Below are 16959 nucleotides of genomic sequence, written 5' to 3'. Positions count from 1 at the left end.
TGCTCCTAAAGACTCAACTATTAATATAAATTCACGTCTTTCAAGCTCTTCGTACTTTTTGCTAACATCCATTATAAAACAAACGTATCATTTCACTGAGCAAAAAGTAATACGCCAACTAATAGATTACACAGCACAGGGATTCCAACATGAAAAACACTGCAAGTTCAAGCTATAAACTGCCTTGTGTCTCAATAATGTCACAGTGCCTTACAAAGTGGGATACTAAAATTCAATCTGAAGTATATTTACTCATAACACTGAGAACCCGTGAAAGAAACAAATTGCTCAAAGGTCTGTTTGGAAATGTCTGGGGACCCAGGCTGTGCTTTGCCATGCCACTGCACACCAGGTTTATTACTGCCCTACCAGATGCCGATAGCTACACTTGGCAAGAACCAGAATACTAGTCACAGGCTCCCCCTAACAACATCTGCCAGATATTGTTTGCTTAATTCTCAAAGCTTGAATGGAAACCTCAAGAGTCCTCAAACCACGTGGGAGCAAAATCCAGACACAGACAGATAACAAGCACCCAAAACATCTGTAGAAATCAGTATGTCGAGTCCCTCACTAAAGCGTTCTGCAACATATTCTCTATTCAGCAGTGTATCTTAATCTGTCTGGGCCATTGTCTCAGAAGCAGCCCAATTTCCTAAAGCAGTAGATGGGCTTAAAATTGCTTACCTGATTCACAGGCAAATGTCTTCGACGTTTCATCATGAAAGATAATTGCCACTGCATGCTTCTTTGTCTCTCGAGGCAGTCTGGTTATATTTTTGATATTGTGCAATTCAGTTACCTTGAAAGAAAAAAATATTTTTAAGTTAGTGTACAGTAGATATAATCTATAGTGGAGTGCTGAAACAAATGATCAGTTACCATTGTCTTAAACCACTTTCAACTGAGTATTTGAACTCATTTCTAATTAACTGTAGCTAGAAGCAATAAAGAACAAAACCAAATATCTTCTAATATGCCCTCAATTTTGGCCACAGATTATGTTATTTGCTGCATTTACAAATGGTCCAAAAATTACGTGGAGGAGCTTCATGAAGACTGTGCTTTTATTAAAATTGTTATCCCCAGAAAATAATAGCAGTTGTGGACTATGAGGATTCTCATTCAGTATCTGTTGAATATTGATTGGATGTAATATCTCATCTCTTTCCTGACTCCCACTTATCATGCAAGTTCCTGGTAGGACTATAGGCATGAGGCAACTGACACCTGTCAACAAAATGACTCTAACATTTGGAGTCATTAAATATAAGCAATGGACCTATTTTCCAGCAAAACGCACATAGTATTCACAGACCTGTATACTGCTTCTCCCACCAAGGCCCGTCCAAGATTGTGAACCTAGGTTAACAAATCTTTTCTCAGTTTACAATTAAAAATATTCAATAATCTCATGTGCTTTAGATCTTGACTCCGTATTGGTACACGTTCTTCTGCATCTTTTATTTTTCCCCCACAATCAATAGAGATGGGCAAATGTTTATTTCAAGAACTCTGCAAACACAACATTGCAGTAATGTTGTATGAGCATTTTCTAATTCACTTCTCAACATGTTTAATCTTGTTTTTCCTTCTAATTTAAAATATTTCTCATTTCTGGATCAATATTATTAGCAGAAAATAGGCAGGATTAACTGGAATAATAGACCATTAATATCTTTTTTATGACATTCTATGATGTAATATCTATGGTCTTATGATAGTCTGTGATAAATTTATTGTCTTTTGACTATGCTTTAATTTTCCCTCTCCAAATGTGGAATTTTCATTAATACTTTTTAAGTTTATTTGCTGATGAATGTTTTGATAAACACATGCACTATATAAATACTAAATTTTACCTTTTCTGACTGCATAATATATCTGCACATATACATCTATATATTTGTATAATACATATTTATATATATGTGTGTAGATATATACATACATATTTGTGGATTTAGATATATACTAAGGAAATAATATTTTATTATCTTTAACATTTAATGTAGTAAGAATTTAGTAAGCATTTATATCTGTATTTAACATACTATGTAAATTAGGCAGTGGTCATCAGTTAAAATACAAAAAACAGAAATCACAGGCAAGGAAGCTATCATGTGCATGGAAATGGGCAATTGCCTAGGGTGGAACAGAGACTAAAGAGAGTTGCTAAAAGTTACTTGTCAAAGGAATCACCCAATTCATCAGGTATTTTTATTTATTTATTTATTTATTTCAACATATTATAGGGGTACAAATGGTTAGATTATGTATCTTGCCTTTGCCCCACCCAAGTCAGAGCTTGAACCATGTCCATTCCTCAAACGGTGCACACCACACCCATTAGGTGTGAATATACGACAACCAAAGTGCCCATGAATACATGAGTGCATTAATAAAACATCATATATGTATACCATGGAGTACTATTTAGACACAAAAAAACAATGGTGATCTAGTACCTCTTGTGTTATCCTGGATAGAGCTGGAGCTCATTTTACTAAGTGAAGTATCACAAGAATGGAAAAACAAGCACCACATGTACTCACCATCAAATTGGTATTAACTGATCAAGACTATGTGCACATACAGTAGTAACATTCATCAAATGTCAGGCAGGTGACGGGGGAGGAGGAGATGGGTATTAGTCAGGGTTCTCCAGAAAAATGGAATCAGTAATATATATGAGGGGTCTTCAAAAAGTTCATGGAAAATATATATTATGAAAAAAGTATACATAGATTTCAAAATTTTTTTGCACCAAAATAAACTCATACTAACTTTTTATAACATGTCTAAACAGGATCTAATTTGAGGCACTAAGAAAGGTAAAATATCAGTTTGCAAAGAGCCACTATCAGAGTAATATGAATTCTGCTAAAGTTGAAGTAAGAACAAACATCAAATTTGTGATGAAGTTTGGGTGGAAGAGTGCTGAAATCATAGATGCTTTACAAAAAAATTTATGGTGATAATGCTCTAAAGGAATCAGCAGTTTACAAATGGATAACTCATTCTAAGAAGAGATGAGACAATGTTATGGGTGAAACCCACAGCAGCAGACCATCGATACCAATTTGAGAGGAAAAAAATTCATCATCTTAACTGAGGAGTACCAACAATTAACAGCATAAACAATGGACAACACCATAGATACTTCAACTGGTTCAGTTTACACAACTCTGACTAAAATATTAAAGTTCAGCAACCTTTCTGCTTGATAGGTGCCAAAACTGTTGCATCTAGATCAGAAGCATGATTATTTTTTCTAATTCTATGAAAAATGACCTTGGTATTTTGATAGGGATTGCATTGAATCTGCTGATTGCTTTGGATAGTATGGTTATTTTAATGATATTAATTCTTCCAATCTATATGCATGGGATATCTTTCAATTTGTTTGTGTCCTCTTCAAATTCTTATATCGATGTTTTGTGGTTTTCCTTGTAGGAGTCTTTCACCTCCTTGGCTAGATTAATTCCAAGATATTTTATACCTTATTGTAGCTATTGTAAATGGGATTGCCTTCTTTGATTTCTCTGTTAGCTAGTTCATTACTGGTGTTTAGAAACACCACTAATTTCTGTATGTTGACTTTGCATCTTGCAACTTTACTGAATTAATTTATCCAATCTAAGAGTTTTTTTGGTGGAGTCTTTAAATTTTTCTACATATAAGATCATCTCATTTGCAAAAAGAGTCAATATGATATCATTTTTTTCAATTTGGATGCCTGTTATTTCTCTCTTGCCTGATTGCTCTGGCTGGGACTTCCAGTACTATGCTGAATAGAAGGGGTAAAAGTGAGAACCTCTGTCTTGTTCCAGCTCTTAGAGGAAAGGCTTTCAGCTTAGAAAATTAGTTTTAATATATCTTTTATTTATAATTGTTTTTCTCTCTATTTGTAATAATCTCACTTAAGATTATCACGAAAAATTAAAATAGGTAAGATGAGTGATTTTAAATAAAACAAACCTTTAAGCTTAAAAAGGTTTGCTTTATATACATAAATACATATATATGTGTGTGTATGTATGCATCTATCTGTATTTCTATCTGTCTACCTACTTACTTGTTCATCTATTTGAAAATACTAATTTTTTTACAGGAAAGAAAAAATTAACATCAATGTCTTATAGTTTCTAAGGATTAATACTCTGGAGAGAAAGATGGGAATGTTTTTTGAAAATAATGACTCACATATTATATTTTAAACACATTAAAGCAAGTTCTGAAATAAAGCTTAACTCTTAAATTTTTAAATGATTAATCAATTCAAGTGACATTTAAACCAAATTTTATTCCAGCATAACAAACTGATGTTTACAAAATAGATATTATTTTCAACTGTTATTAATTTTAATTAAACAAAGGATCTTACCAAAATTGAGTCTAAAAACAATGAAAATTATGTGTTCAGAATTTATGTGAAAAAGTGAGCACAGAAGTGATATAGTAAGTTAAGTTACATTATATATAATATCTAGCTGTATCAAACAATATTATAAAAACATTTATAAACCTGTTTTAGGAAACTTTCACAAATATAAAATACTATTAGAAGAGATATTGTGGTTTCTATATGTTTTTGTCCTCTTATAGCAAAAATAAACTAATGGATAGCTTAGCAAAATGCAGCAAACACTAGGGATTTCTTTACCTTCAGTGCTGCCTTAGGCAATCTGACAGATGATGTAGTTCAAACAAAGTGTTTGCTCTTCTGTAAAATTTACATTTAGAAATGCAGACAGCCTCTTCAGGCAGACATTGTTACAGTGGTTTCTAGAATAATGCAAGACTTTTTGTTGTTAATTAGCAGTGTGATGCCATTTACTTTAGTGTGTACCCTAGGAAATTAAAGACATCCCAGGAAAGAAAAACACTAATGAGGAGTATAAAATTCTAGTTTTAAAAAATATTTTGAATCATAAAAATTCAGGTCAAGATCTAATAATGTATTTGAATCTCCTATCCTCATTTTTCATTCTCAATATTATATATATTGACTATCCAATTGGAAACTCTTTGTATTTACTTAGATGAGGACAATTTTAAAATAATTTCTAAAATATTTTAAAATAAGAATGTTTTTGTTTATCTAAAAACATGTCATATGATATAACAATAATTATCATTTATTAAAATTGTGAAATCCTAGAGCTTTCCAATAATAAATACCAGGAAATTATTGAATCACTAAAAAATTCAGTATGCATTAATACTTCTGAAATATTGATTTTTTGACATGGCTATAAAAGCACAAAATACTGATTAAAGTCTAATAAAAGCATTTAAATAAATTATCTTAAATAAATATGGAATTAACAGAATTGAGTTAGAGAAAAAATTGCTTGAAAAAAATTCAAGTTGCTCAGGTCCAAATCAATAAATGCCATGATCAAAAATTTAAAATATCAAAGTCTGATAAGTGAAACAATTAATGTCTAAATATGAACTTACCCAAATGATTACATTGTTAACTGATGCTATTAAATTTTTATTTTAAGGAGCAATCCCTAGGCAATTCACGGTGCTAAGTGCAGACAAATCAAAGAAGTTCTATAGGACTTCATAATTTAATTTTGATATCAAGATTAGAAATAACTGTGATAAACCCTATGATAGAAGGAAAAAACAGAATTAAGGGAGCATAGAGGAAGACTATCTCCATCCTAATTTATGAGTTCTGCAACAACTTTGTAGGCATGACCCTTGGATTTTAAAGAATAAATAAAAAAAAAATAGATTCCAAACCTTATTCTCACCTACTTTATTCATGTGGGTTATATCTGTTAATGGTTACCATAAGAGATATTAGAAATTATAAATTATTAAATATTTTTTTATTTATTGATGTGTTTAAAAATAATAATACACTCATTTCATGCAGTGATAAGGAAACAGAGCACAAAGCCTTCTGGAAAACTCACTTATTTTCATTGGATGGGGACCAACAGCAAGGCTGACTTGTTACCACGCTGGTATTCCTCACCTCACCTTTGGAGTTATCTCCTCTCAGTTAGGGAACTAGCCACTAGAGAGGGGGAAATTCACCTGCAGAAGTCATTCAAATGTTTAGATGACAAGGTCTGAATGTCCTGGAGGCATTTGGCCCTCTTCTGCTCTTTGCCTTGTTTGTAGCCAATAATAGAGTTTTGTTTGTTTGTTTTGCTTTTTTTTTCTTTTTCTGATTGCAGCATATTAACAGGTAACAAACAAGCAGCAGCAAGGAGGACCTGCCATCCACCTGAAATGCCAGTCCAAAGAGCACTGGACAATACTTCCCTGTAGTAAAATTACGAGGAGTCTCCAGGTTGTTCTCTCTAAGCACATGAAACGTTTCTTTGTAAAATAATTCCCCTATACTTTTATAGTCTATAATCGTAGACTTGGTGATTTTCATAAGGATCTCAAAAAAATACCTGGCTAATATCTATGAAAGTCATTATACTAGTTGTGGTTTTTGTAACTCTGCTTCTTGTTGGCATCTCTGGAATCAAAACATAGAAATGGGTACTTGAAATAAAGAAGTTCTATGTTTACTTCACACATCTGACAGCTGGGAAGAACTAGGATGAGACGACCAGGATTGTTGACCTACCATTATGTATGAGACAGAAAGTATTATAGAAAGAAGATCAGTTCTGGTGGCATGAAAAAAAAATTGGCAACAGCTGGAGAGATCCTTGCTGTAAAAATGTTGTTGCAGCTGTTCAAAAGATACAAGGCTATGATTAGGTACAAACTCTGCTGACATACATCAGTTTTTAAAAGTGTCACAAATGGAAACAAGAATAGAAAAGTCTGAGAGAAACTGCTTGCATGTATGACATTGTATTAATCTATGCATGGTACCCAAGTTCAAATCATGGCTGCATAGACAACCGGTCAAACTGGGTTCTCAGGCAAGATTACATAGATGCTGAAAGTAGTACAATGTATCCTGACACCAAATCCTAACTGATCTTGTAAGCACATTGCCTTTTCTCCAGTAAATTATATAGTCCAAAGGGAAGGGAGAGAAAAGGGCAAATTATAAACCAATCAAAGTGCCAAAATTATCTGATAGTTCACAAGGAAGTTAAGTAGCTTATCTACCCCTCTCACAAGCAAAGATATAGAAGTTCTAAATATATAAAAGAGTTTGAGAACAGCCTGAGCAACATAGTGAGACCCCCATTGCTACAAAAAATAAAAAATTAGCTGAGTTGGGTGGCACGAACCTGTAGTACCAGCTACTCAGGAGGCTGAGCCAGGAGGATCGCTTGAGCCCAGGACTTTGAGGTTGCTGTGAGTTATGGGGGCACCACTGCACTCCCACCTGAGTGACAGAGGGAGAGACCCTGTCTCATAAATAAATAAATAAATAAATAAATAAATAAATAAATAAATAAATAAATAAATAAATAAATAAGATGCTGATAATATAATACTTAAAGGGAACATTTAACTTTAAAAATATTTTCATGAACAAAACTGGTTGATGGCAAAGAACTTAGACATCCTCTGAGGAAGTAAATAAAAAGCAACAGAACATTTTCATAAAGATTATAATAATAAGGGCAGAAATCAAGAAAAAAATAAAATTTACAAAACAAAAGCTCCATTTGCAATGATTAATGAAAGAGACCTCTGGCAAGTTAAATGACAGAAGAAGTAAATCAAGCACAGGATGAAAAGGAGAAAATCGAACAAACAAAACAATCTAAGTATTTATAGGGAGCTTATAAACCACCGTATACTAATTAATTTAAAAACATAGATGAAAAAGTTATATATTTAGGAAGATACAAAATACCAAACTTGTCAGCAGAAAAAAATTAGAAAACTTGAATAAAACAATATATTCATGTCCCAAAAATCCCATTTTCAGATCATTTCATAATTGATTTACCAGACTTTTAAGGGTCAGTGAATTCACATCTTCTGCAAGATAATCCAGAAGACAAAGCAAAGCAGCTGCCTTTTGTGTATGGTTCAATATTGATTCCAAAACAAGATATGAACAATATTTTAAAAATTATATAGTTATAAATTTACCAAATTCATTTGTTCTAATAGTTTTTTGGTGGGGTCTTAAGAGTTTTCTAAATAAATGATCTTGTCATCTGCAATGTATACATGCACTGAGACATCACACTGTGCCCCACAAATATGTACAATTATTATGTCAATTATAAATTAAAATTAATTAATGACTATATGGCAGCATTTTACTTAACAATAAAAATCCTAATATGCCAACAGAGTTTATCCCAGGAATAAGAGTTTAGTTAAAAATCCAGAAACTCTAAGAATATATTTCTCAAAATTGATAGACTAAATGACAAGCATCACATGATTTTCTCAGCAGATAAAAATATGACATCATTGATAAAGTTCAACACCTTTTATGAGAAAAACTTTTACTATGATATAACAAAATTATTATATCAAGAAAATAAAATAATTTCCTTTAGTTAAAAAGTTATATGCTAAAAATTAGCATTAGATACCTTCTATTTATTTCTGGAAACATGGCAGCAATGCTCTCCATCAGGGCCTCAATGTAAGATAGGCCCAGGACAATAAAGAAAGAAAGAAAAAAAGGCCAACAAAGGAGGAGATATAATTATCAATATTTTCAGACAATATGACCACTGACAAAGGAACACTAACACAGTCATTGAAAAACTACTAGAAACAATGAAAGTATTTAGCAATATTGTCAGATACACAGTCAACTTGAAAAATATTAATAAGAGGATTTCTCTACACCCACAATTAGTTAGAAAATAAAATAATGCATTCACAATAAGAAAAACTATAAAGTATCTAGAGATTTTATTGGAGAGAAATTTAAACCTTAAAAGAGAAGCTGAATAAAAGCAAAGACATTCCAGGTTCTTAGATAAATTGGTAAGATGACTTCAGAAAATAAGAGCCAACTGAGTGGTTAAGGAACACTTGCCCTACTAAATGTTGCAATATAGAATGATGGCATGGTAATTTAAAACGAATGGCATTATTAGTGCAATAAGAACAAACAGGCAGATAGTTTAGAATAGAGAACTCAGAGAACTCTGTGTGTGTGTGTGTGTGTGTGTGTGTGTGTGTAAAATATGTGCCACCACCATAATTGAAAGGATAGAAGGTTTAATAAATGGGCTTATAAAAATTGGCTTTGTAAGTATTAAAATAAAGGAATTTATAACTTAGTATACAAATTTGTACACCAGACAGATGGAAAACAAAATATTAAAGGAATGCTAATTGAATAAAATGTAGGATGATATCTTTGTGGTCTTTGGGCTGGGGAAATATTTCTTAAAGAAAACTACCAAACCTCAACCCATTTGAGTACATCCGAGTTGCAGATTGCCGATTAATGCCAGACTCCATATTCTGAGTTAATGACAGATTATACAGGTGAGAGGTTATTTCCAAAATGTAAAACTGAAGTAAAACTAGTCCTGAAAACGGACAGGTAAATCTTATAAAACAGAGAGAAAAATGTAGGAATTCCATTAAAAAAACACAAATAATATTGTCAGGCAATTCCTGGATGAATGAAACGTGAAAGCAAACATGCATATGAATAATTTCTCAAACTCATTGAGAATAGAAAAATACACATTAAGAATTAAATATCACTTTACAACCACCAGATTTGGAAAAGTTAGTTTATAATGGCAAGTGTCAATGAGAATGTGAGAACATAGAGATCCGCACGTGCCAGGTAGATGTGTCCAAGGGAGCTGCTGATTTAAGTATTAAAATATCTTTAACACAATGATCTCACTCCTTTCATATATCCCCCAAAGTTTCTCACACTGGGTCATAAGGACACGGTACAAAAATTTTAATTTCAGCCTTGTTTGAGGCCATGAGAAGTTGCCAGCAATAAATTAATAGTTCTATTGCTAGGAAAATGTAAAATATAGTGCAAACTATGGGATTTCATGTCGCAGTTAGAAACAAAATGGACACAGAGAAGTGCAAATAAGTTCTAAAAGCCATAATGCAGCATGAATAAAAATAAGAAACAGAATAAGGGTTACAACACAATAGTACATACATGAATTAATAATGTAAATGTACAATAAAGCAACGATACACATTTATAAGAATCATACGGATACAAAGATTCCCATCAAACTCACTGCAATGACTGTCTAAGGAGGAGGAAAGATGAATGGGATTAAGGAGTGGAAACAAAATAGATTAAGCAAATATTATGGAAACCAAGGTGACAGCATCCATTAATAGAGTAATATGATTAACACAACCTTTGCCGCTGAGTTCTACCATACCAGAAAATGAAAGCGGAAGGAAGCAAGGAAGGGAGGGAGAGAGGAAGGAGGATTCAATTCCTAAAGAAAAGTCAAGTGAATTATGTGTGAAATTCTAGCAGGTAAAAACTATTAACAATTACATGCCTATTACACTTAGGAATGCTCTGAATTAGTCTTTAGCTCAGCTGTCTATGGCCTGGTTTATGAAACCTCTTAACATAACTAATGGGCACAATCATGTTCCTTTAGTAAAGGACACAGAGTGGAAAGTGGAAAAGAGTATTAATATGATCATTAATATATATCAATTCCAAAGAGTACAAAAAAGCTACAGGAGACTGCAATTACTTTCCTAAGCTTGTGAGACCAGCTCTAGGTCTGATCTATGAGCTAACTGCCAATCACATTTAGGTAATGTTTACCATCAGCATCTAGGAATAGTAATAAATAATTAACAAAAAATAAAATAAATTAACCCTATTAAAATAGGTTAATTTATACTTTTAAAGATGCAGTTAGAAATGTAATTAGCCTCAAATAATAGAAAACTCAATTATCAGTGATTGAAATGTGGGGGTAGGCAAACTATGGCCTATGGACCAAATTTGGTCTGCCACTTGTTTTTGTAACTCAAGTTATGTAAGAACACAGCTATGCCCATTTCTTTACTGTTATCTACGGCTGTTTCATGCACTACAAGGGCAGAGCTGAGGAGTTGCAACTGAGACCTTATAATATGCAAAACACAGTTTTGGTTTAGTTTAGTTTTTTTTTTTTTTTTTTACTATCTGGCCCTTTACAGAAAAAAAGTTTGCTGAGGGCTGATTTAAACAAACAGCACCTTATTTTTTTCACATAAAAACTCTGAAGCAGGCAGTTATTGGTGTTGGTTCAGCAGTTTGGTGACGTGGAGGCAGCATCTCTGGCCCATATGTCTGTCCTCTTGCATGTCTTACATGCTGGTCTCCTCATGGTTACACAACGACTGCTGCATTTCCGTCATCACACTTTCAATTTAGGAAAAAGGAATAAGAGGAATTGCTGGTCATATCAGAAAATATAAAGCCCTACTAATTGCTTCTAACAGACTTCAACTTACATCTTACTGCCTATTTGTAGGCAATATTGCCTATTGTACCTCCCTATTTGTAGAAAGTGTAAAAAAGCAATTATCCAGCTTTTTCAGTCTCTATAGCGGAGATGGGAAAGAAATAAATGTGTTACAAATGGGCGCTGAGTTCACAACTAATTAAATTAAATTCCATGACTGATGCCAAAGTCGCATCATGTTTTACTTCAAATATGATGCCTATATGTGTCTACCCTCTATAGGCCATGAAAGAAAGGCAGCACCATCACTTTCGTCGGCCTAAAAAATTCCTTCCCACACGAAAGCTGAAGCTAAAATTTTAACGGTAGGTCACTAGAATTAGATCAAAATGCAGAACTTTAAAGAAACACCCTGTTTCCTTCAACAAATAGCCTAAAAAATGTAAGCATATATATATATATATATATATATATATATATATATTTGTTTAGTTTGCATGAAGTTGTACTAACTGTGACTAATACCTTTCCATCATCAGTTAGAGAAAGTACTGTCACAGCGCTGAGCAGATGTGAGCACTGAGCCACAGTGAACATGTCACCAACCCTGGGCACTGCAAGGGTGTCAAATGAACACTGGTCTTGGGCAAAATTGAAAGACTTCCTCCAAGGTTGCCCAACCCTTGCTGTACAGTCCCTTGATTAGAGTATATCACACGACACTGTTTATTTTGAGAAAGAGAGATTCACATATCCATCAAGAGATGAATGGATAAAGAAAATGTGGTATATATACACAGTGGAATAGTATTCAGCTATAAAAATAGAAAGCAAACCTGTCATTCGCAGCAACGTGGATGAGCTTGGAGGACATTGTGTTAAATGAAATAAGCCAGGTACAGAAAGAAAAATGCCACATGTTCTCACTCATATGTGGAAGCTAAACATGCTGAGCTCATGGAAGTAGAGCGGAGAACTGTGGTTATTAGAGCCCGGGAAGGGTAGGGGGAGGGGGGATAGTGAGAGGTTGGTTAACAGATACAAAATTATGGCTTGATAGGAAGAATAAGTTCTAGTGTTCTATAGCACACTATAGGTTGACTATAATTAACAACAATTTAGTGTATATTTTCAAATAGCTAAAAGAGCAGATTTTGAATGTTCTCAATGCAAAGAAATGATAAATATTTGAGGTGATGGATATGCTGTTAATAATTACCCTGATTTGATCATTACATGTTGTATATATATTTTGAAATATCTCACTATACCCCATAAATATAGACAATTATTATGTGCCAATTACAAATATAATAAAACCAGAAAGAGACAGAAAAAAGGAAAGAAAAAGAAAGAGAGATTCCCCAGGCATGCCTGGCTTCATCACGGACCCCTTCTAAATGGAGAGTTTTCTTCAGTTAGTCATGGAAGAGGAAGTCAGAGATTCAAGGCATGGGGAGGGCTCGATGTGCCCTGCTGGCTTGGACAGGGGGAGGGTCGTGGACTGTGACAGCTTCCAGTTGTTGAGAGCAGCTCCTTGTTGAAAGCTAGCAGGAAAACAACTCAGTCTTACGGCTGCAAGGAACTAAATTTTGCCAACAACAGAAGGGGCTCGGAAGATTTTTCTCTAGAGCCACTAAATGAGAACTCAGTCCACCTGACACCTTGACGTCAGCCTTCTGCAGCCCTAGACGTGCGAAGCCAGGCTTTTGACCTACAGAACTGTGAGCTCACAAAGGGGTATTTTTTGAGCCTTTGAATTTGTGGTAACTTATTATGCAGTGATAGAAAACTAAAACTATACCCCAATTATTGTTAGTGTTTAAATTGCATAAAAAATTCACCTCCTGGGGATAATGATGAGATTGACCAGATCGGTTTGCTTGAAGGTGGAACTGGAATAAAATGTAGGAAAGTTGACTTCGTTTGGGTCACCTTCAGAGAAGCTACACCTGCTTCAGGACTGGGAAACTATCATGGTAGCCCCAATCCTAGAAGAATATCTCGTAGGAGGACAATTTCCAGTATACAAGACAAACCTTCTATGAAAGAATAAAAAGAATTAGAGGAGAATTCTAAGCTACTGAAAATCAAGTTACATTTCAATTTTATACTATGTTTGTTATCTAAATAAGATTAACTTGATTCAAACAAATAGAAAAGGAGAACTAGAGGAAAACAGTTGCATTTCTCTCTCCCTCTCCCTGTCTCCAAATAAATGGAAGAAAAAAATCACCTTGTTGCCCTCAATTTTGTACAGTAGGAATTCAGCCATTTCTTTAGGAGGTCAAATTATTTGTGACGATAGTTCTAAGTAGAAAAATGAAACAGTTACCATCAAAACAAGTAACTTTACTGAGTCTCAAAGCCTACAGTTCCCTAAATTAAGGATCTGCTCTTTAATCAATAAAATCAGTTTAGTGGTTGCTCGTGGTCTGCAAACTAGGATTGTTCAATTATTATTTATTTTAAAATCATTATTTATTTTTAAAAGATGGTAGATAGTTATAGTGAGGCAGACAGTATTATTCAAGAACGAATTCTCACTGAAATATTTTTCAAATCATAGGTTCTAAACGAATATGTATTCATTACTTGTGGTAAAATATATAACTTTCTATTAATGGTAGGGAATAATTAATTCTCAGTGAACATTATGCAATAAACATTTCTCCTGTTGCATCTGTCAGATATTGCAGTTAAGCAAATTTTTTTGATGGACAAAAAAGAGATTTTTAAAGACCCAAAACACACTGATGATATTCTGAAGTAATTAAAGGCATTGGATCTAAATCTGTGCTATAAATATAAAATTCCTCAGAAATAATGGAAATACTGTCATAACAGAGTTGTGGTACTGAATACTCTTTCATATTATCTAACTTACCAAGTAAAACGACTTGTTTGAAATTATCATTCAAATTCATCTCAAAAATTTTCTAATGTTGTCATAAATTATTCCTTGATTTTTTTTTTTTTTTGAGCAGGGTCTCACTCTGTCACCCAGGCTGGAGTTCAGTGGCCTCATCATAGCTCACTGCAACCTCGAACTCCTGGACTCAAGTGATCCTCCTGCCTCAGCCTCCCAAGTAGCTGGGACTGCAGGCATATGCCACCACGCCTGGCTAATTTTCCTACTTTTTGTAGTGATGGGGTCTTGCTCTTGCTCAAGCAATCCCCCCACCTCGGCCTCCCAATGTGCTGGGATTACACGTGTGAGCCACCATGCCCAATTATTCCTTGATTTCAAAGATGCAAAATCTGAGGCAGAAATGACTTTGACAACAATAATTGCTTTACATTTTCTATCATTTTATATGCAATTATCTTCTCACTTTGTGTGCTATAACATTATTATTTGCATTTTACAGATAGAAAAGTGTATTGTTTAAATCAGAACCATGTTTTGTTCTGATACAGTACCATTACGAATGGTTGCCTTAAAAAGAAAAAAATGGACAAATATAAAAAGTGGCATAAAGACAGTAATTTTGCTAAGTCAAGCCCAGATCAATCATACAGATATTTTTATAAAAGTCCACATCATGTCTGCTCTAGAGAAATGGGTTAAACAGAAATCCCAGTTATTGAGTTATCTATTTTCCTTGGCATCCTTAAGCCATACAGAATAACTTTACTGGTGATATCTAAGATTTTTAAAAATTTTAATTGATCTTAATACAAACATTACAAAGATGAAGATTAGCTCAGGAAGTCCCCTATTGTTTTGAGACCACAACTTTGCCTATCTCCTCCACCCAAAAGTCTTAACACCTAGTGTCTCTTGCTAATCTCTGGCTTTAGAGTTGCTCATTCAACAACCAGCCATCCCTATCAAAGACACTCTGCACAGGTGGTGGATCCTCTCATGGGCATTTCTCCCTTCGTTTCATCCAATGTAAAAACCAACTTTTCATATTCCATTTCTTTGAGTCTTCTCTGAGAAACATGATAATATGAGTAAAACAATCAATAAATGATTATGGAGTAAGGTGTGACTGTCCCAGGAACCAATGTGTATGTTAATAGGTGCTTACCTTCAAGAAACTGAGACCTTTTCAAGATAAGAGATCGCAGATGGATAAATATATTAATGAATCAATGAATGAATGGATAAGATACCTTACTCCAAATAAACCGTGTTCACTTTGGGAACTGATGTCAAGAAACATCAAGCCTTTGAATACCTTTCACATCCCATCTAGTATGTGTTTCTGCCAGAATAGAGTCATTTCTTCCTGGAATCAAAATGAGAGTGTTCAACATAACATTGTGGACATGCGCTGTTTCTGCCTTTACCAATGATTTTTGCTTCTGGTTTTAAGGGTATGCTATATTTATAGGTGGCTATTTTTCACAAGGATGCCTTTATCTTTTCCCCAGCTCTCTCAGATGTTTGCTTTACATAAAAATAAATACTGCCAATACCAAACAGATAGAATAAAATGATGTTTTCAGTGTTGGGTTATAGGGAATTTAGAAATGAGATTGGTCCCAATACAGACATAACTTCTCTGGCATTATGCGGTTTCATCCCTGAAACTTCACATCATTCTGTCTTCATTCACCCTTCTAAGGAGTTTTATTTATATTTTCCTCCCTATAGACAGAACTCATATTTATTTTATTAAAATTTCTATGAACTGCTTCTTTTTCATCTTCTTAGAAAATTAAGGAAAATTTATTAGCTGATTCTATGTAAATTGCTCTAGTTCAGTTTTCATTGAGGATAAATTTGTTTTGAATATCTGTTATGACAATTATATACAGCTACATTTTCAACTCTAATGCATTTTTAATAACTTCCTTCAGCAGCTAGTGATTTGAATTTCAAATTTCTTTCTACCAAGAAGTAAAAAAAAAGTATATACCATTTTATAGCAGTTTCATATAAAAATTGATTTATGCAGCAAAATCTCCCTCACAGTAAACATATCAAATGTCTAAATGAGACCATTAATACTCATAAACTTATATGTATGTACCAGATAGGGCATAACACTAAGTTAAAGTTGGTGAAGAAATAATTGTGTCCTTAGCTTAGTTTTCAGAAACCCCTCACTTAATGGTGGAAACATTTCATTCATTTGATTATTTTAATTTATTGTTACTGAGCATGATAGCAGATTTTAGGACATATCAAAATAACTGATTAATTACTAGTATAAAGTATTTAAATATCACAAACAGAATACTTTAAGAAATCTACACTAGTCGATTTCTTAAAGCCATCTTGAAAATGAAGATTTTTTTTCCCCCAATTCTGGAGATCCAATATTTGGACTGGCCATTAATCGCCCAAGGGAATACGAAGGTTTCAAACATGCCAGCTTTTCTCAGAAAAGGATGGTCCTTTGTTTACCTGACCGTCAGAGGCAACTATGAAAAATTTACAGCTCTGCAATGTTCACTTTTGAAAAAAAAAAAAGGATTCATGAGTTTACAATGCTAGACATGCAACAAGCCATGATAGGTGATGAGTCAGTCATTATTTTTGCAAGAGGAGATTTGAGGGTAAAAATATGAAGAACATTTGTGATCTTTTTTTGTTTTAATGGCTAGTTGTCCAGTCCTTGGACAAAGCAACACTACCTGATGCCAGCGATGGCATCCAGTACTGCCCCCAGCC

The 16959-nt window shown here is 33.7% G+C and overlaps 1 protein-coding gene across 1 annotated transcript in view; it reads right to left on the bottom strand.

Moving 5' to 3' along the window:
- DOK6 (docking protein 6) overlaps positions 1 to 16959 on the bottom strand; it is a 237007-nt gene that overhangs the window by 129782 nt on the left and 90266 nt on the right. Inside the window, exon 3 of the mRNA XM_045527531.1 lies at positions 688 to 802. Within this exon, the coding sequence (XP_045383487.1) occupies positions 688 to 802 (115 nt within the window). The remainder of the gene's footprint in view (positions 1 to 687; positions 803 to 16959) is intronic.

Source organism: Lemur catta, chromosome 16 (assembly GCF_020740605.2).
Source record: "Lemur catta isolate mLemCat1 chromosome 16, mLemCat1.pri, whole genome shotgun sequence".
NCBI classification, from domain to species: Eukaryota; Metazoa; Chordata; class Mammalia; order Primates; family Lemuridae; genus Lemur; species Lemur catta.
Note: the sequence above shows the minus strand (reverse complement) of the source record. Positions and strands in the feature narration are given on the sequence as shown.